The 18,428-nt window shown below is 55.0% G+C and overlaps 3 protein-coding genes across 8 annotated transcripts in view; 1 reads left to right on the top strand and 2 right to left on the bottom strand.

The window, feature by feature from the left end:
* Positions 1–1,363: 1,363 nt before the first annotated feature.
* On the bottom strand, positions 1,364–5,690 carry MED20 (mediator complex subunit 20). 2 transcript variants are annotated; one of them, XM_052698074.1, is made up of 4 exons: positions 5,609–5,690; positions 5,370–5,521; positions 3,678–3,931; positions 1,364–1,988 (listed from the first exon to the last, which is right to left on the bottom strand). In XM_052698074.1, exons 1-4 carry the CDS (start codon positions 5,620–5,622, stop codon positions 1,773–1,775), a joined length of 636 nt encoding a protein of 211 aa, XP_052554034.1. In that variant the 5' UTR covers positions 5,623–5,690; the 3' UTR covers positions 1,364–1,772. The 2 variants fall into 2 exon arrangements, with proteins under 2 accessions (XP_052554034.1, XP_052554035.1); XM_052698075.1 differs by lacking the exon at positions 5,370–5,521 and having other exon boundaries at positions 5,609–5,629.
* BYSL (bystin like) lies at positions 5,689–8,333 on the top strand. Its single transcript, XM_052698066.1, has 6 exons — positions 5,689–6,109; positions 6,192–6,330; positions 6,609–6,742; positions 6,968–7,128; positions 7,411–7,513; positions 7,726–8,333. Exons 1-6 carry the CDS (start codon positions 5,706–5,708, stop codon positions 8,072–8,074), a joined length of 1,290 nt encoding a protein of 429 aa, XP_052554026.1. The 5' UTR covers positions 5,689–5,705; the 3' UTR covers positions 8,075–8,333.
* Positions 8,334–9,518: 1,185 nt separating this feature from the next.
* CCND3 (cyclin D3) overlaps positions 9,519–18,428 on the bottom strand; it is a 37,867-nt gene continuing 28,957 nt past the window's right edge. For all 5 annotated transcript variants that reach the window (XM_052698072.1, XM_052698073.1, XM_052698071.1 and 2 more), the window contains exons 3-5: positions 14,163–14,322; positions 13,516–13,658; positions 9,519–11,320 (exon numbers count right to left, since the gene is read on the bottom strand). In XM_052698072.1, the coding sequence (XP_052554032.1) occupies positions 11,159–11,320; positions 13,516–13,658; positions 14,163–14,322 (465 nt within the window). In that variant the 3' untranslated portion in view covers positions 9,519–11,158. The remainder of the gene's footprint in view (positions 11,321–13,515; positions 13,659–14,162; positions 14,323–18,428) is intronic.

The raw sequence follows: 18,428 nt of genomic DNA, 5'->3' as shown, positions 1-18,428 counted from the left end.
AAGTAAAACAAAGTGAAATAACTACCCGTACAAACAGCAGAGTTTGTTTTCACAGCCGCGCTTAGCTGACTGCAGCTCACGTTCTGTAACCATCACCTGAAAACCAATAGTCCCGCTGAAGTCAGTGCACAACTCATCAAGTTGAGCTGGGAGCTGCAGAAACTCAGCACAGTCAGCATGTTGGAATTTCTCGTGCACTTATGGTGCATTCTGCTATTTATGATGGCTTATCAACCAGCTCTTTCGAGAGCCAGTGCTGATTAAATGTATTAAATGCCTACACTGAAAGCTCTAGACCCTGTAAGAGTTAATTAGGTTTACAGGTATAAATGAAAATAAAAAAGAAGCCACTGCTAAGTAATTAGTTCTCCACCAGTCAGCAAATCAACTAAAAAGCAGCTTCTTCACTGCCTGCTGTTTCAGATTGAAAAAATCTATTTAGGAGGGAAAAAAAAAATCTCCGTTTTCTTTTCTCTTCAGAATCTTCAAGACCCATTTATCGGCAAGTAACCAAAATTGTTTCTTGCTGGAAGACACACGCTGCTTCTTCACCAGGAACCCATTGCTCCCTTTGCAAATCCCCTGACACCTTTCTTTTCGTCCAGGACAAGGGCTGCGGAGCCAGCACCGTGCTGAGCACAGCCTCCCCAGGAACTGCAGGGGAAGCTCAGCACAGAGGTTGGTGGCTGAATGAGGTGTTGTGCTGCTTCTGAGACGAGGCAGGGGGTGCAGCAGGGGGAGAGAGGGAAAAACTGCAGCTACAAGGCAGGCAGATGCTGAGTATGTAAAACCAAGGGGACAAATAGCTCAAAAGGGACGCGATATCCCTGCTTTTCCTGCCATAAAAATAATTCATCACTGAAAAATATTCAAGTGGTATCGTACAGTTAAGCCTCATCAGAAATTTTTGGCTCTCATTCCACAGATCCTTCTTACTCCAGTAAATCTGCTGATATCACCAGGATTTCTCCGGAGAGGAATGGTGTGCAGCAGTGGGGCATTTATTGCAGGCCTTTCAAACCGTGAGATAAAGCAGTTGGCTTCCTCTTCCAGTGCATGAGGCCTCCTGCCACACTTATTTATTCATTTAGCACTGGGCTTCAACTGAGAAGGGGAAGACTTTAATACTCCCATCTGATATCAAAGATGAAGGCAAGCTAAGAACATACCTGTAACAGGAATACAAGACTTCCTGTACACTTCCTGCCACAGGGAAATTAAGTTTGCTACAGTGGTATAAAGCTCTTGAACCTAATCAAAGATAAAACTCTTTTAAAGAATTGTCTCCACGCAACAGAACATTTCAAAAGCTGTAAATAAACAATACAGAGCAGAACACCACTCGCTGTGCACAGACTCCATCTTCTCACAAAAAGACAGCTTTTTATTTTGACAAAAAATAACAAGACATTTTCACACAAATATTGCAGTAAAAAAAAAAATCCTTTCTCCTAGCTGTTTGCATTCAGTGAGACTCTGCCCTCTGCATGCGTTTGGCTGGGATTCCTTTGCCAACAAAAGGTAATCCCCCTGCATGAAGCACTGCACCGAGAACCAGCAGAGCCATGGGCCTGAGCACAGACACACAGAGAAGGAAGAAGGAGGGGAGGACAAGAAGAAATCCTCGTGGCGTTCAAAACCTTTGCTTTCAAATGGTGCAAGGAGATTTGTTAGGAAAAAAAACCTTGGGCTGACAGCAGTGCCGCTTCTTGGAGAAACTCCTGATCTGCAGAAAGGATGCAGCCGCTCTGCACTGAGCTCTGGGAGTCCTTTCACCTGATTCCTGCTACAGGCACCTGCTGCTGCTTGCGGATCTTGTTGAACAGCTCCATGTACTGAACCATTGTGTCCGCGGGGCTGTAGATGCTGTCATGTTTGGTGCCAAACACAGACGGGATGCCGGGAGTGTGGCTCCCCATGAAGCTCTGCATGAACTCCATCAGCAGGTTCCAGCAGTCGTTGGCTATCACACAGGGGCAGTATTCCACCTGGCAACAGAAACCACAGCCCTGAAGCTCACTGCAGGGCCATAACCACGCACAGGACAGCGCACGTTCCTCTCTCTGCCTCACTGTTTTAAATATGAAATATGCATCGAGAGTTTGAAGGCAGCAAGCAGCCCTTCTGTGCTGTGGCTGCAGAAGGAAAACAGTGCTCTTCTCTTTGAGAATGTTGAGCATATAACAGCAGAAGGATGGACAAACATACGAACAGGACATGCAGGGAATATGCAAGCCACCTCTTCAAGAGAGAAGAAAAAGAAAGGGAAATTTACCCTGTAAGTTCGTTGGTCATATTAAATCCCCTGTACTGGAAAAGCAATGATAAACTTAATTCCCACAAGTTGGTATATTAACAGCTTATGTGGCCATGACTTCTTTCAGGTGTGTAATGATAAAGCCTTGGGATTTAAGGACTTGCAGTTCCAGATCAGGGATTATGCCCTAAAGGACACCCTGAAAACAAACTACCAAACCAAAGCAGAAGCAACCAGACTGCCAAGAAAATCTGGTCCTGAACTCAAGCTTAGGGTAAAACAGGCTTCTCTTTAACCCCAGGTCAACAGCAGTGCTCACACCACTACTTTTGTGTTTATTCCTGTGAAGCCACTTCTTAATCCCATCCCTGCTAGCTAGGAACACCTGCCCGGGTAGATGCAGCGTCATTATTAATTATAGACCAGTTAATAGGATTTGTGTGTTTAGCAAGACATGAGCTCAGATTTTGAAAGATCTTCCAACACCTAATTCTCAGCTACCTTAAAGACTGCTAGGCACCAACACATCTACATGTCTGGAGCCCCACCTGCTCTGCTTTGCCCTTCCTGTACCAGCACAGCCCAGCTCCTTGTGTTAATCCAAGATGTTTCTGAGCTGCTGAGGCTTGTCCATAGCTTGAGTGCCTTGCACTCGCACCTGCAACCAGCCAACCACCTCCAGGACCATCCTGGGTCCTGCCTCACAGGGTCCTGTGCACAGATACATCTCCCTCTACAGCATTCAAGATTTGCTGCAGCCCAGCTTCCACCCTGCGACTGATGCTCTCGAGTCTCATCAACAGCCACAGTACTGAGCAGAGCATGGAAGCCATCTGATGAGAGGCTCTGAGCCCACACAGCACCCCATGGTGCAGCAATCCAGGCCAGCACACCTGGGGCAGCACTGACGTCTGCAGCACACAGCACTCTGATGAGGAGTGAGCAGCTTTAGAGCCAAACCTGCAGCAGGAGGGCACCGTTTGGTGCTGCTCGGCCCAGCCACTGTCTGCACAAGGTCAGGAAAGAAAGCAAAATCCAAACCAGCATTAAATTAGCAGCAAAGTGTTCTACCCGCCTCAGTATGTTTATTAACCTGAAGTGCACTTCCAGCATTGTGCATCAGTATTTTAAGCAACTTTTTGGTTGGATGGCTTTCCTTCAGGGTTTCGTCTATGGACACCTCAACAGCAGGCTTTTCTGTCGGCACAGCTGAGCCCTGCAGTACCTGAATTAAACCTTACTGTGAGGAGATAAAAGCTCTGCCTGCTGCACACATGAATGCATCCAGTACAAACTGCCAGCAGCTAATAACACAACTGATACACGGAAGGAATGGGGACTCAAGGTTTCAAGCAGAGCCTCTAGCATGGGATTTCCCTACCTGTAGCTGGATTTCATACCCTTTGAAGGTGATTCTTACCTCCACAGATATCCCCCGGGCGCTGGGACCCATCGTAACGGTGCCCACCTTCACCAGGAAGTCGCAGTACTGGTAGCGCGTGCCCCGGCTCTCGATCTTGTTTGCCTTGGCGTTCTGGAAGAAGCCTTTCAGCTTCACCATGAGCGTATCGAAGTTGGCATCTGCGATGAGGCAGGGCCCGTTTTCAAAGAGAGCGAAACAGCTGAGGGGGTACTCAGAGTTGTGCATCACGTACATCAGCTTGCCCGTCTGCCCTGAAATAAAGAGCAACAGCGTTTGGGCCGCGACGCTGACAGCTCTGCACTCGTATGTGCTTCAAAGAAGGAAGCGTCTGTTCTTGCTTTGTTCTCCTTGCTGCCTCAATCCTGATGTCCCTGTACCATTCACACACACACTGCTATCCAGCGGTTCAGTGAACAGACAGTATTTACTTCTTAACACTTAAAGAGGAAAGAAATCTTGCAACCAGTTCCTCACCCATCAAATGGTCCACCCATCGTATCTTCCCAATTTGGAGAGAAGGATGCTGTGGGGGACGATGTCAAAGGCCTTACTGAAGTCTCGATGGAGGACATCAGTGGCTCTTCCCTTGTCCACTGCAGGGGTTGCACCACCATAAAATGCAACAAGGCAGGACCTGCCCTTGGGGAAGCCTGGCTGGTAATCCCATAGCACCTCCCTCTCTTTTATGGGGCTCATAATAGCTTCCAGGAGGATTAGCTCCATGATCTCTCCTGGCATGGAGGTGAGGTGGACAGGGTGGCAGTCACCACAACTTGGTGACCATGTCAGCCAATTCCCTCAGCACTCCTGGATGCATCTCATTGCACCCATGGATGTATGGTCATTCACAATCCTCAGACGGTCACAAACCTGATCTTTGCTTCCAGCAGGAGAGGCATTGCTCCCCCAGCTCCCACCTTCTGACCCATCCACTCCAGGGCTGTGTGAAGCGCAGTAAAGACTGAGGCAAAAAGCTGTTGCATCCTTCAGCATTCTGCTTGTCTGTTGTTACCAGCCTGCCTGTGTTGCTTATGTGTACGGGGTCCATGCGGGTTTACTCGTGGACTTTCCTTTTCTGGTTGAGAATCCTATAGAAGCCTTTCTTATTCTTCTTTGCACCCCTTGCCAAGTTCCAGTTGGGCCACAGTGCAGTTCTTTCTCATATTCAGAGGGAACTTCCTGAGTTCCAGCCTGTGCCCAGTGCCCCCCATCCTATCACTGGGCACCAGAGCATGGCCTCATTATCTCGACACCCATCTACAGTATTTGTACGGATTGCTAGGATCCCCCCTGCCTCCTCTGAACCTTCTCTTCCCCAGCCCCAGGGCTCTCAGCCTTTTTCCATCAGGAGATGTTCCAGGCTTCCCCCCACCTCCGTGGGCTCCGCAGCAGCTCCACGTCTGCCCTTTATTGGGGAGCCCAGGGCAGAGCAGAGGGGAGCAGCGCCTCCTCACCCTGCTGGCTGCGCTCTGTGCCGTGTGCCCCAAGGAACCACCAGGGCAGCCGATGGTTCGCCGCCAGGACCCCCAGGTCCTTCTCTGCAGAGCTCCTTTCCCATTCTGCTCCAGGAGGGGACGGCACCGCAGGCAGAAATCCCTCAGCGGGCAGCGAGCCTCGGGCTCGGCCGAACGCATGGAGCGGCCCCGACGGCGGGCACAGCTCCCCTCCGCTCCGCTCCCCGCCGCCCACCTTGGCTGCTGATGGCGGCGGCCGTGTGGTACGTCTCGCAGTCCACGCCGAACGCGCCGTGCTTCTCGGCGCCCAGCAGCTCCAGCTTCTTGCTCAGCAGCTCCACCGTCTGCTGCACGCTCTTCCCCTCCAACACGGGCACCTGGGTCACGCTGCGGGGCGACAAACGGCTCTAAACGGCCCGGGGACACGCGCGGAGCCCATCCCGAACCCCCCGCCCGCCCCCCGCGGCCCCTCACCAGGTGACCCCCATCGCTCCTGCCGTCCCCGCCCGGCACCGGAAGCGGCGGCGGAAGGATCGGGCGCGCGCACGCGCAGCGCGTGTCTGAGGACACCATGCCGAAGGCGGCGCGCGGCGCGGAGCCGCTGCACGAGCAGATCCTGAGGGCCGCCGCCCCGCGAGTGCGGCAGCGCCGGGGCCGGGAGGCGGAGGGCGATGCGGAGGAGCGGGACGGAGGTTACGTGGGGCCGCGGCTGGCCCGGCGCATCCTGCGGGAGGCGCGGAGGCAGCAGGAGGAGCTGGAGGCCGAGCACGGCCCCGGGGCGCCCGCCCGACCGCCGCCGCAGCGCTGCGCGACCCCGGGCGGCTCCGGCTCGGAGGAGGACGAGGAGGACGAGGAATGGCCGAGCCTGCGGCGGGCGGCCGAGTGGGACGGGCGGAGCGGCGGCGGGGATGTGGAGGTGGATCCCGAGGACGAGAGGGCGCTGGAGGCGTTCATGAGCCGCGCTCCGCCGCTCAGGTGCGGGGCGGGGAGAGGAGGAGGGGGTGGGGGGCGGACGGGGAGCCCCGGTTCCTCAGCACCGACTCGTCCCGGCTCCCAGGCGGACGCTGGCGGATGTAATCATGGAGAAGATCACGGAGAAGCAGACGGAGGTGCAGACGGCGCTGTCGGAGCTGTCGGGCCGCCCCATGCCTCAGCTCGACCCCCGCGTGCTGGAGGTGTACAGAGGCGTCCGAGAGGTGAGGGCACTGCGGGCCCCCGGCCCCACACACACCTTTGTGGCACCCCCACCCCCAGTGCAGCAATGGGGTCATCCCACCCCAGGAGGGGCAGCGCTGCTGCTTCTCTCAGGGCTGCCGTGGACCTCGTGCTGATGGGGAGGGCGCGTGTGGCACACAAGTGCTGCCCTGTGCTGAGCAGAGACTCAGCACAGCCCCTTTGCAGCGGAGCTGTGCAGGGAGCAGACGGCTTGCTTACAGCCTTGAGACAAACCCCAGCCCCTCTGCTTTCACTGAAGGTGCTGTCCAAATACAGGAGTGGGAAACTCCCCAAAGCGTTTAAAATCATTCCTGCCTTGTCCAACTGGGAGCAGATCCTCTACATCACAGAGCCTGAGACGTGGACGGCAGCGGCGATGTACCAGGCCACAAGGTGCGACCAGCACAGTGCACTCTGAGCTGTTGTTTTCTCTTTCTGTAATGGAATGAGAAGTACAAAATACCATCATGTGTCCAACACCCTGCTCCTCCCTCCCCGTGCCTTTGAGCAGAGGGGATGCCCAGAGACAGGAGAGGTTTCCTGCAGTCCCCTTCTCTCAGAACCTGGCTCTGGAGATGCAGAACACACACACCTCACTTCATGCTTTGCATTTCACAGGATATTTTCATCCAACTTGAAGGAGAGGATGGCCCAGAGGTTCTACAACCTGGTGCTGTTGCCACGGGTCAGAGATGATATTGCTGAGTACAAGCGCCTCAACTTCCACCTCTACATGGCTTTGAAGAAGGCTCTATTCAAGCCAGGAGCGTGGTTCAAAGGTAGGGGCTCCCTGTCGGGCTGCACTCCCCCCGTGGGAGCCTGCTGCAGTGCACAGCAGCTCGGCAGGGCAGTGTGTTGCACAGCACTACTTCTGTTACACTGCTCTCTCTGGCTGTGGGGGCTCAGTGTGGTGGAGGAAGGTGGAAGGATGTCCATGATGCAGAGGAGCCGTGATTTCCATGGGTTAAATGTGCCCTGAGAGAGCAAGGCTGGGCCTCACACCCTGCAGCTCTGCCTGCTGTGATGATGACCAGTGGTGCCCAACTCTTCTCCCCTCACAGGAATCCTCATCCCCCTGTGTGAATCGGGGACCTGCACGCTGCGGGAGGCCATCATCATCGGCAGCATCCTCACCAAGTGTTCCATCCCTGTCCTGCACTCCAGGTAACGCAGTGGGGCAAAGTCACCATGGGGAGAACAGTTTGCTTTCAGGGACACCAGATCTGTCCCTCAGCCCGTCCAGCAGCTCAGAGCAGGGAGAGCTTTTGCTCATCAGCTTTGCCCAGGGCTGAGATTGGAGACTGTCCTTTTTGTGCTGGGTGTCCCCCTGCTGCTGCTGGCCCTGCCCTCACCCGCTGCTCCCTCTGTCCCCACAGTGCAGCCATGCTGAAGATCGCTGAGATGCCATACAACGGTGCCAACAGCATCTTCCTCCGGCTGCTCATCGACAAGAAGTACGCGCTGCCCTTCCGTGTGGTGGATGCCCTGGTCTTCCATTTCTTGGCCTTCCGCACAGACCAGCGCACCCTGCCCGTGCTGTGGCACCAGAGCTTCCTGGCTCTCGCCCAGCGCTACAAGGAGGACCTGTCCTCAGAGCAGAAGGAGGCTCTGCTCGAGCTGCTCAAGTTCCACAGCCATCCGCAGATCTCAGCGGAGATCCGGAGGGAGCTGGCGAACTCCAAGACCCGGGATGTGGAGGGGCAGGAGCCTGCGGCCATGGAGTGAGGGGAGGAGGTGGGGAAACACCACGGCCTGGCCTGCTGGGGGCTGCTGCACACTGCAGGGAGCAACGCCTCCAGGAGGTGTTTGGGAACATCCAGCCCTGGGATCCCTCTGCTTGTGGTGCTGTACCCACAGGGCTGGGCTGCACTCCCTGCATTGCTTGTTGCAAGGCAGCGCCATGCCCCTGGCACCCAGGAAAGAGTAGGGTTTGCCCTGCTCCTGTTCTGGAAAATAAAGCCCGAGCTGGGTCCTGCAGTCTGGAGTAGCTCTACTCTGTAGTTGCATCTCTGCGGCTGCATACACGCATCGTCCTGTCCCGTCCCCAGCAGGGGGCAGAGCAAAGCCACCAACGCTGGGCTCCTTGCAGGGCTGCACTGCAGGAGCTGTCCCGACTGCAAAAGGAGAGCGGGGGCTGCGCAACCCCCTTGTCTCCCTGCTGGCAGCAGGCACCTTCCCGACTGCTGTGCATTAAGTGGTCTGCGATGTTGGGCAGAAGGGCTGGGGGGTAAACATCTTCCTTCAGTGAGAAAGGTGGGGGCCAAGGCTGGGGCCCTCAGACTGTTCCCAGAGCCCACAGGAGCTCTACAGGAATGCTACAGGTGGTGCTTCCAGGTTTGGTGCCAGCACCTGACCTGTGCCAACCCAGGGACGCTGTGTACAGCCCCAGGCAGAGATGAGGGCAGAAGCTGCCCAGCAGCACTGGGAGCAGAAAGCCCTCTAAGAGCTCCTGTCCTTGCAAGGCTGGCAGCCTCTGATTGTTCCCCATCCCTCCCCACTCCCTGCAGTGCATCCTTTTGGAGATGTCTCGTGGCCTGGCCTCCTTCCTGCCTGCTCCCATCTCAGCACATGCACCGCTGTGCTAGCAGCCCCTTCTGCACTGACCATTCCCAAACACTTCCCAGTTGCCCCAAGGACTTTGGCTTTCTGCTCCACAGAGATGGAGCAGCCCCAGCACTGCAGCACTGCTGTTCTTGGCCAGTGAGGCCACATGTGGCAAAGCCCACAAAGTGCCACCTCTGCTGGAAAACCCAGCAGGGACATCCCATAAGGCTGCACTTACATGGGTGCTTACCTGGACACTACAGGGCTTGCAGATGTCCAGCTTTGCTCCTGGAAGCATCACAGCCCGTGAGGAAGATTCTGTGCAGCTCCGTGCAGTGCTGAGCACCACCTCCTCCCAGCTCCACTTCTCCCCTTCCCCAGAAGCCACATGGAGCAGAGCAGCACCTGGGGCCGCTCACACACCGCAGCACTTCTTTTTTTCTTGGCTTCCTGATTCATATTTCCTTTCTTTAAAAAACCCAGAAGCTGATAAGCAAGAGACACACCATGCTGCCAGCACACGCAATGCACTGCGCTCACCTTCCTGCAGCACAGCGCCTGTCTGTGCAGGGAACGCTTCAGCAGCACTGAACGGCTGCAAAGGGAAAGCCCTGACACCACTGTGCTCATTTAAAGTACTTTATTGCAACATTATACGGTACTTGACTCTCCCAGCAGCAGGACTCTTGCATGTGAACACCAAAACAGATTACTCTTAAATTAAAACTCACTCATACATACATATATATAAAAATTTGTTTGTACAGACGCTCCTCGTGACACATCGGTGGTGGGAGAACAGCAGCCCCAGCTTTTTCCACCTGATAAAATTTGTTTCTGGTGGCACCCAGAGCAGATTTCCCCCCAGGACAGCAGCCGCAGCTCTGCGTCCAGAGGGCAGCCCCAGCAGCACTGCCTCCCGCCCCGCAGCGGCTCTCTGGCTATTCCTGGTTAATACAAGTCTACAATTTATTGATTCTCTCTTAGAAAAGCAGCATTATATAATGGTTTTTTCTCTTTAAAAAAAACAACACTTTTTTTTTTTTTTGTAAAACTAACAGACAGGATCAACAAGAACAACAACAAAATGCAATCTCTGTTCAACTCAAGTGCGCAGTGAGTTTTCTACCCTGTGAGGACACAGCTCAGAGCCATACGGGTATTGATGCAGAACAGCCCCCCGGACACGATCTGAGATCCCTGGCTTGGAGGAGTGAAAATGCATTTCAGACTATAGCAGCACATTAAGTGATATTTTTTTTTCTTTAAATCTAGCCTGACTTCTGAGCTACCTACAGCCAAACAGCTTTCAAGTGAGAGCCTCCCACTGCCCAGGGAGCAAAGGAAGGGGACAAAGGATAAAGGCACTTTAGGAAGGAGAAAAGACCGGCATCCAGGCCCCACCGCATGGAGCAGCAGCCTTCCTCCCCCCCCCTTTCCATAGCACTTAACAATAAATTAAGCAGCCTCGGTGGGGCAGCAGAAAGCCAAGGCACTTTGCACGGGTTTGCGCTGCAGCATCGCGCTGCACCCACTGCTCTCCCCAGGAGTCCCAGGATGAGGACTTCTCTGCGTCCATGCAAAAAAGGGAGCGCTTCTCCCAAGCAAAGCCAAGAACCCGCAAATCCCAGACCTAATGGCAACAAGAAACAAGGCACACACATCCCTCCAAGCAGAAGCAGCCACACCGCCCCGGAGCCACAGCTATCCACACACAGCAGCCCAGACCCAGGGACCCATGAGCACAGTGCTCAGCAAGGGGATGACGGACATTTTGGTCACTTAAGCCAACTGAGAGCTGGCTGTGCACGGTTGGTGGCCCATGCAGGGCTGGAAGTCATTGCAGTAAACACACCTGAGCACAGCAGTCTGCCAGCCAGGGGACAAGGAAAGCAAACAGAAACGTTTTACCATTTCCTTTTGGATTCTGTTCCCCTCCTCAGCTCTTCTGCAACCCAGCCCCCCCGGAAGGGCCACCTCGCCCCCACCACCCCCAGCAGCCAGCGAGCAGAGTTCAAGCAGCAGTGAGCACCACAGAGTCACCAGAGACCCCGGCGCCTTCCCCCTGCCACCCCCTTGGCGCTGGAGGTGGGGAGAAGGATGAGCACGGAGCTGCCCTCACACAGCCAGCAGGAAGAGCGAATCCCCACAGCAGGCTTCAGGTGGAGGGGCTCTCGGATGGACCGGGGGGACGCCGCAAACTCTGGGTGCCTGGGTCGGGTCCTGCTGTCGTGGGATGGGCAGCTCTCGGGCAGGGGCAGCCGGTCACAGGTTGATGTCCGTGACATCTGTGGGGGTGCTGGTGGGCTGGCTGGCCGGGTAAGCAGCAGTCTTGGCAGTGCTGTATTCCTGTTGGCTTTGGGATGCCTGCTTCAGGCTCTCGGCTAGGGCTGCCTCAATCTGCTCCTGACAAGCCTTCAGGCAGTCCTGTAGGAGAGGGGTGGGACAAGAGGCCTCAGTTCTGCTGTTCAGAGTTGAGGGCCTTAAAACAGCTCTGAGCGGCTGCTGGATTATACCTCTGGCCCCTGGGGCATCAAAGCACACAGAAGCCCTTTTCCTGTAGGAGACACCTCCAGCTTGCATGTCATTTAGACCCTTCCTGGAAGTCTCACACTCTGCTTATGCTCTTCCCACTGTACGCAGCAGTGAGCTCAGCAATGCAGCCAGCCACCCCCAACGAGCGCAGGGGCAGAGCAGAACACCTCTGGGCTGGCCAGAGCCATCCCTCAGGACAGATACACACATGAGTGCAGGGACCCTCAGGCTCAGGGTCTCCTCAAGCTCTGCATCTTGTCGTGCCACTGCCCGAGTAAGACCAGGTCATCCCTGCTGGGAGCCCAGTGGCACGCACATCACTGCGGATCTGGAAGCCAAAACTCACACGTCCAGCCAGACCCAGCCGTGACCAGAGGAGGGAACTCCTCCGCCTCACCGCAGCAGTGCTGTGGCCACCATGAGCTGCACTACGAAAGGGCAAAGCCTGGCCCCTCTCCCACACGCTGTCACTCAGTGGCACGAGGCGGCATTTCGCACTCAGGGCCGCAGCCCAGCCGGCTACACGGGGCTGCGCGCTCGCGGGATATTGTCACACACCGAAATCTCTTACCAGGAATCCACCGCCGGTTCTTAGAAACTGTCAGAGGATGTGGCGAGCAGAAATAGCAACGCCCACCACCCCTGCCCTGCGCCGCTTCCAGTAAGAGCAGCCCAAAGGCGCTGCAGCCTGGAGCCGCTGGCGGGCGGAGGGGACAGCGCGGGGCACAGCGCGGCCAAACGGGGCTGCCCTCACCTCCCACCTGTCTGCAGATAGGGATGGAGGCAGAGGAGCCACCACCGGGCTTTCCATGGGTGATTCTGGGAGAGATGCTGACAGTCGGCTCAGCTGCGTGCAGCCCTTCACCTGACAGTGGAGCCGGGGGCTGTGGGGGCTGCCCCAATCTGCGTGCCCTGACTCCATGGGCAGCTGAGCTGCGGGCTCTGCAGGCTGAGGGTACAGCAGCAGAATGGTGCGGCTCCGAGTCACAGCCCAGGGACAGTGCACGGCCGTGTTCAGGGAGAACCACCAGCCCTGAGGTGAGATGGGAGGCTGGGGGCTTCCCCTGGGAGCAGGCACGTCCACAGGGCTTCCTCCTCCTGCAGGAGCTGGGCAGAGGCTGGCCGTGCAGCACCCGAGCAGATTGGAAGGCAGCTGAGCTGCCCCTGACCGTTTTGGCTGCACTCCCTCTGTGGTGTCCTCCCTGCTTCCCACCTGTTCCCTCCACCAACTCCAGCCCACAGCCGGTTTCAGCCCCTGTCCCATTCACTGCAGCAGCTTGAAAGCAGCTGGCTGCACTGATTAACTCTTTAAAAAAGCTCCTAAAAACAAAAAAAAATATAAAAAGCTGCACGAATAAAGCAACACATCTTCCTGCCCCATCCCCTCTCTGCATGGACAAAGCCAGGTCACAGCCTCCCATCCGGCACAGGCACCAGTTCTAAGTCCCAGCACTGCTGTCAGGGGACTGAAACCAACCTCATGCCGGCTGCTGGCATTTGTGCTGGGGCAGAAGAAAAGATCAGAAAGGGCTCAGGCAGGATAAGGGCTCCCAATGGCTTCACAGCATCCAGAGTGACCAGCACATGGGGAGCCTGGTGACACCCCTTCCCTACTCAGAGGGCAGCAGAGGAGTGGGTAGATGCCCCCCAGCACCCCATGCCAACATCCTGAAATGCTGCATACCTCCAGCCTGGGTACCTGCAACCAGACACCATGGAGGCAAGCAGATGCCAAGCCCAGCTTTGCCCTGTGCTCCAGCCCACCTGGTCAACCCGATCTCAGCAACACCTGTCTGTGCAGGGAACAGACGCTCCCTTTTGTGCTGCTTTTCAAAGGCTCTGAGCTCATCTCCTCCACACAGATGGCACGTGGGGGCCGGGAGCCACCTGTAGCCATGGGCTGCACTGAGCACACTGCATCTAGAGATGCTCTCTGGTTGTCAGGCCTTCATCAAACCAGGGCCAGAATTATTACGGACAGCTTTCCCCCCCCCTCCATTCAAACCAAGCTGCAGAAAGGGGAAGAGCCTCCACCCAATCCCAAACCTCCAGCCAAACCTCCCCACCGCTGCCCAGCCGACACTCACCACCTCTGTGCCAGTGATGCCGGCCAGCAGCTCGGTGACTGCCTCCCCACCAAAGCCATTCACAGAGATGCTCAGGCCGTGCACTGCTGCACTGATGCTGCCCGTCGCAATCATGGAGGGGGGGTACATGGCAAAAGTGTAGTCTAAAACCAGGATGAGGACACATGAGAGAAAAAAGCTGTTAGCGAGGATGTGTGCAAACTCTTAAGTTCTTGGGACTGATTTCCATGGGAAACTAGTGAGGGCAGAGCAGTCTCCAGCTTAGCAGTGAGAAACAGGAGCAAAGCAATGGAAAACAGGTTGAGCATCACAACAGCAAGCTTCACCAAGCTATTTCCCTGGGCCTCCCTCACCAAAAGAAGTGTCGAAGGTGACCTTGCTCCACTGACAGAACAAGGCCGACCCAGGCTCACAATGAAGCTGCCTTTGCTCTGGATGCTCTCCAGCACACAGCCTCCCGCAGGCAGAATGATGGCACAGCTGTTCTGCTCCTCCCACCATCTCCTGGGCACCCACTAAGAGCCCCCAGGATACTTCTACTTTGTCAGGGAGACAAAGCTGCTGAGCAGCAAAGCACTCCCGTATGAATGAAGTCAGGCACTCAAGGCCGCTCCCCTGCAGCTCTCCCCAGCAGAGCAGGCACCCACCTGTGGCACACAAGGCAACGAAGGTCTGTGCGTGCTTCTTCACCAGCTCCATCTTGTCCTTAGGAAGCGGGAGGTGATGGAGGATGTGAGCCAAGAAATCGTTTGCTATCACTGAGACAAGGTCCCACTTTAACTTCTCCAAGACCAGAATCTCCCAATCCTGTACAAAGACAGACAGACATTACTCAGCAGGGCTAAGTCCAGCAGAGACGCTCACCTCACAGGCAGTTACACCCAGAATCTGGGGAAGGGCCAGTAAAGCAACGCAGCCCTTTAGGAAGGGAGGAAGAGAGGGAACATCCCTGCCCTGTGCCTATGGCACAAATCCAGCCTTGAGGCGCTGCGAAGGTTGGAGCAAAGACGAGAAGAGGAAGTGACAAATCCGGTTTCTTCTTCCCAAAGGTGCAACCAGATTAACCTTCTGCTTTGTAGACATTCCTCTGGGCACTCCTTTGCTTTGCAATGCTGCTGCAACAGTAAGAAAAACAGAGCAGGCAGCAGCATACACATCACTCCTGTGTTCCCTCCCCACTCCTGAAAAGAGCCACCCAGGCTCCCAGGAGCAGCACAGGGTGGGGCAAACAGGGACCATCTGGTTGTCATGGCATGGGGAACACAGAGACCCTGCGGACGTGCAGGGGAAGGGAAGCAGTGCAGCACCCGAGCAATGCCTCTGTGCTGGGGCTGGGAGGGCAGAGCTGAGCTGGGATTCCTATCAGGTATCTGCATTTCAGAGCCCGGTCCTGCCCAGCACGTATCTGTTCTTTGTCCAAATAGTCTAGGATTACAAGGTCAGTGCTGCCCACAGAAGTGCCACAGGGCTGCCAGAATGGATGGATTTGAAGAAGTGAGATTTTTTCCTAAGAGCAGATATCCATTTTCTTTTCTCTCTTTTTTTCCCCCCTTAACTCACTTTCCTCTCAAGACAACAACACTGGTTTTGAGTTGCTTAAATGAACAGCACTGCTCAACCTGCTCCAAATCCCATGCCAGGCCCAATGTGCTACTTGCTGCTTCACAGCTTGTGCTTCTCCAACCAGAAAGCAGTGCTTTGCTAGAACAGACTCGCTGCCTCCCATATGGACAGCCAGCCTGCCAGGCTTGCTGTATTTTTTAGCCAACACAGCCACAGAGTAAAAGCAAGAAGAAATGCAGCAATGAGACCCAGAGCCTCGGTACCACAGCACACAGGCACCTGGTTCTGCAGGGAAAAATCAGGCTTACATGGGAGATGGCCACCAGCTCAACTGAGCAACATGGCAAGGTGACACGAGGGAAGAGTCGCAAGAGAGAACTGCCATGTGCTGTCTGGAAGCTGCTGTGCTCCATGCAGCTGAAGCCCAAGGCACGCAGTGCTGGCAGGAGGTGAGAGCCCAGCAGCTCCCCCCTGACCCCCTGCACAAGGGACAAGGCTGGAAGGGGGAAATGGACATCACTGCTCATCAACCAAGCCCCAAGCACAACGCTACGCCTGAAAAGGAAGCTCTTGAGAACGGAGGAGATGCCAGCCCAGCATATTCCAAACCCTTGTTCCTTGTGTGCTTTCTCGGAGCTGCAAGCCAGCTCTTGGCACGTGGCGTTGGTGTGGTGTGGCAGAAGGCCTGTCCCTGCTGGGACACACTCTGCCCTAAGGAGAAAATTCAAGGCACAGATTGGCTGTGAGACCTCACCTGGGGGCATGCTGGCTCCTGCCACACTGCGACTGGTCCAGCACAACAGCCTGTCCATCTGCAGTGCACAAAAGCAGCTCTCTTCCACCTAATAAAACAATTCAGCTTCTTGAAAACCTTGTTACAAGAGGCAGATCCCTAGCTGGCACTCATGGTGCGGGCTGATGGTGACAGGAGCTGAGGACTGCCACCAGCTCATGGGGAAAGCTGCCCTCCGGCCACACCAGCTCGCTCCTCCTTTCTCTCCTGCTCACCCTGGGGACTCCACACTCTCAGATCAGCAGGGCAGAATCTCTGAATCATTTTATCTGTGGAAGAAGCAGAACCAAAGGCTGCAAGAGATAGGCAGGCAGGTTTGTGACAGCAGCACCGCTCAGTGTAGCAAACATCCTTTTCCTGGCATTTTGTTCTGCATCTAAGTGAATCAGCCTCTGCCTGCCTAATGAAAGAGAGGAAGAAAGTGGAAAATGTTTCCTTTGTTTCTCCTGCCTGTGTAAACCCACCTCCCTATGGAAGGGTTGCAAGCTGCCAGCATTGCTCAGAAAGCATCCCATCACTGGGAATACACCCAGCCCCTGCCCTGCAAGAGCTCCCCGCAGTTGGCCAGCATCTCTTGGGCTGGAAACCACACAACAGCTGGGTTTTCCCTACAAGCTTGCATCCTCCATCCTTTCCGGCTGCATCCTACAAAAGCAAAGGAAGGGAAGCAGCTGGCATCATCCAGCGCCTTCTCTGCTCACTATGGTCCTACTGCAGTGAAACAATCTCAAGCCCCTCATCAAGGGGGTTCTGAGTCACAAGCAAAGTTTTGCAAGCTCCAACTGGGATGTAACAGTTACAGCAGCTTCTCTCCTCCTTACGTAGTGACAGTCACCCTATAAATCAAGCTCTGCCCCCCCACACGCCATGCCTACGAGGCTGTGTAAACACATCTGGCAATGCTGCACAGGGAGCAGAGCCCAGCTCCTCTGCAGCAGCCCTGCCTGCAAGAGAAAGGAAGTCGCGCTCGATTTTGTCACTCGGGTTGATAAGGTACCATTTTACACCAATGAGCCTCAATGAGACAGCAGCAAAGCAGGAGCTGCTCTGGTATGCTCGCGAGCTGACTCAAAGGAAGGGTGGAAGAGCTGCTGCTGTGGCTGTCGGCAACCCACCCTCCCCAGCAGCTGAGACACAGCTACAGAAATGAGAGGCCATGACAGCCCACCTGCAAATAGGAAATCTGGGGCAAACGTTCATTTCCATCCCCTGACCAACCAGTTCAAGACTGGATGCCAAGGGTAAAGGTGACAACTTCAAAGGCAGAAAGTCACGCCTATTCCACCCGTGCAACAAGCAGAAGGCAAACTACAGACAAGCATGCGTTCTGGAAGCTCAATGCTTATCACAACTGAACATCTCTTTCTGCTCAGCCGTTATTCCTTCCTCTCATTTTCACTCCTCATCACCTGGTGTCACTGCTGCTGCCCTCGCTGTGTGCCTCACGGCCTGGTTCTGCTCACAGTCTGTGCCAGTTGATGCCTGGAAGGTGAACAATTGATCTCAGATCAAAGAGCTCAGAGGCAAGCCAACAAATTAGGGGCAGATCAGGCAGATGCATGCAGGCCAAAGAATAAGGTGACCTACAAGTGGTCTCCCCAGCCCCTGAGCAGCTGAATGCCTTCTTGTAGAAGCCAGAAAAAAAAACGAAAAAAGAAAAAAAAAAAAAACCAAACAAAAACCCTGCACTTTATTAAAGGAAAAAAAAAAGGTAGGTTAGATAACGCCCTCGACGGAAATCCAACTTCCTTCAAATGGACAAGTCCCTCGTTGCAGCACTTCCTTCTCTCTAGAATAACTTCAGCTAGATTGTGTTTCAAGTGTGTCCACTCTGAGCTGCTGAGCTGGTGCCAAGCATCCCCGCAGGAGAAGGAAGCAAAGCTCACGGGAAAGCAGGCTGGCTTCCTCCCAAAGGCCAGGAGGGACTGGTGGGAGCTGAAACTGCAAAGATCCCAGCAGGCAGCTGCCTGCACCACTGCCCACATCTCGGTGAAGAAGCTCCCCTTCCCCTCCCCACCGTTTTCCAGAGCAAGATTGTGAAAGAGAAGCAACATTACCACAGCGGAGGGAAACAGCAGCTCACCCTGGTTTTGTAATTGGGGTGTTAACTCTTGAAAGGTTTGTCTCCACTTTGAGACCCGGCAAGTATCTTCAGATGCTACCTCTGCTCCCTCTTTGCAGTGGAGAAAAGAGAACTGGAGCAGAATCTGAACCCAACGAGGTGAAGCATCTACCGAAAGTAAGCCTTGGGAAGCTGCTCTGGTCACAGTGACCCTGGTGCACAGTGAGGAACGACACATGCCAGCTACTCAGCTGTGCCCTACTCTGCAGTGCCCCAGGATCCTGGTGGGAAAACTGCACAGGAAAAGCAGAACTCCAGCACAAAGACTTGCAGAAAAAAGCAAGCAACAGGTGGCTGGCAGGCAGCACTACTCTCCTCCATTTCCACTGCAACACGAGCAAGAGGAGGGAGAAAGGAAGATGAATGTTGTGGCATGGTTTAGCCACAGCTTCCTGCTGACAAACCTCTGGGGCGGGAGGGCGGCCTCCAAGCAAG

This window comes from Tympanuchus pallidicinctus, unplaced genomic scaffold, assembly GCF_026119805.1.
Source record: "Tympanuchus pallidicinctus isolate F22 unplaced genomic scaffold, pur_lepc_1.0 scaffold32, whole genome shotgun sequence".
NCBI classification, from domain to species: Eukaryota; Metazoa; Chordata; class Aves; order Galliformes; family Phasianidae; genus Tympanuchus; species Tympanuchus pallidicinctus.
This window is presented reverse-complemented; position numbering and strand designations above follow the sequence as displayed.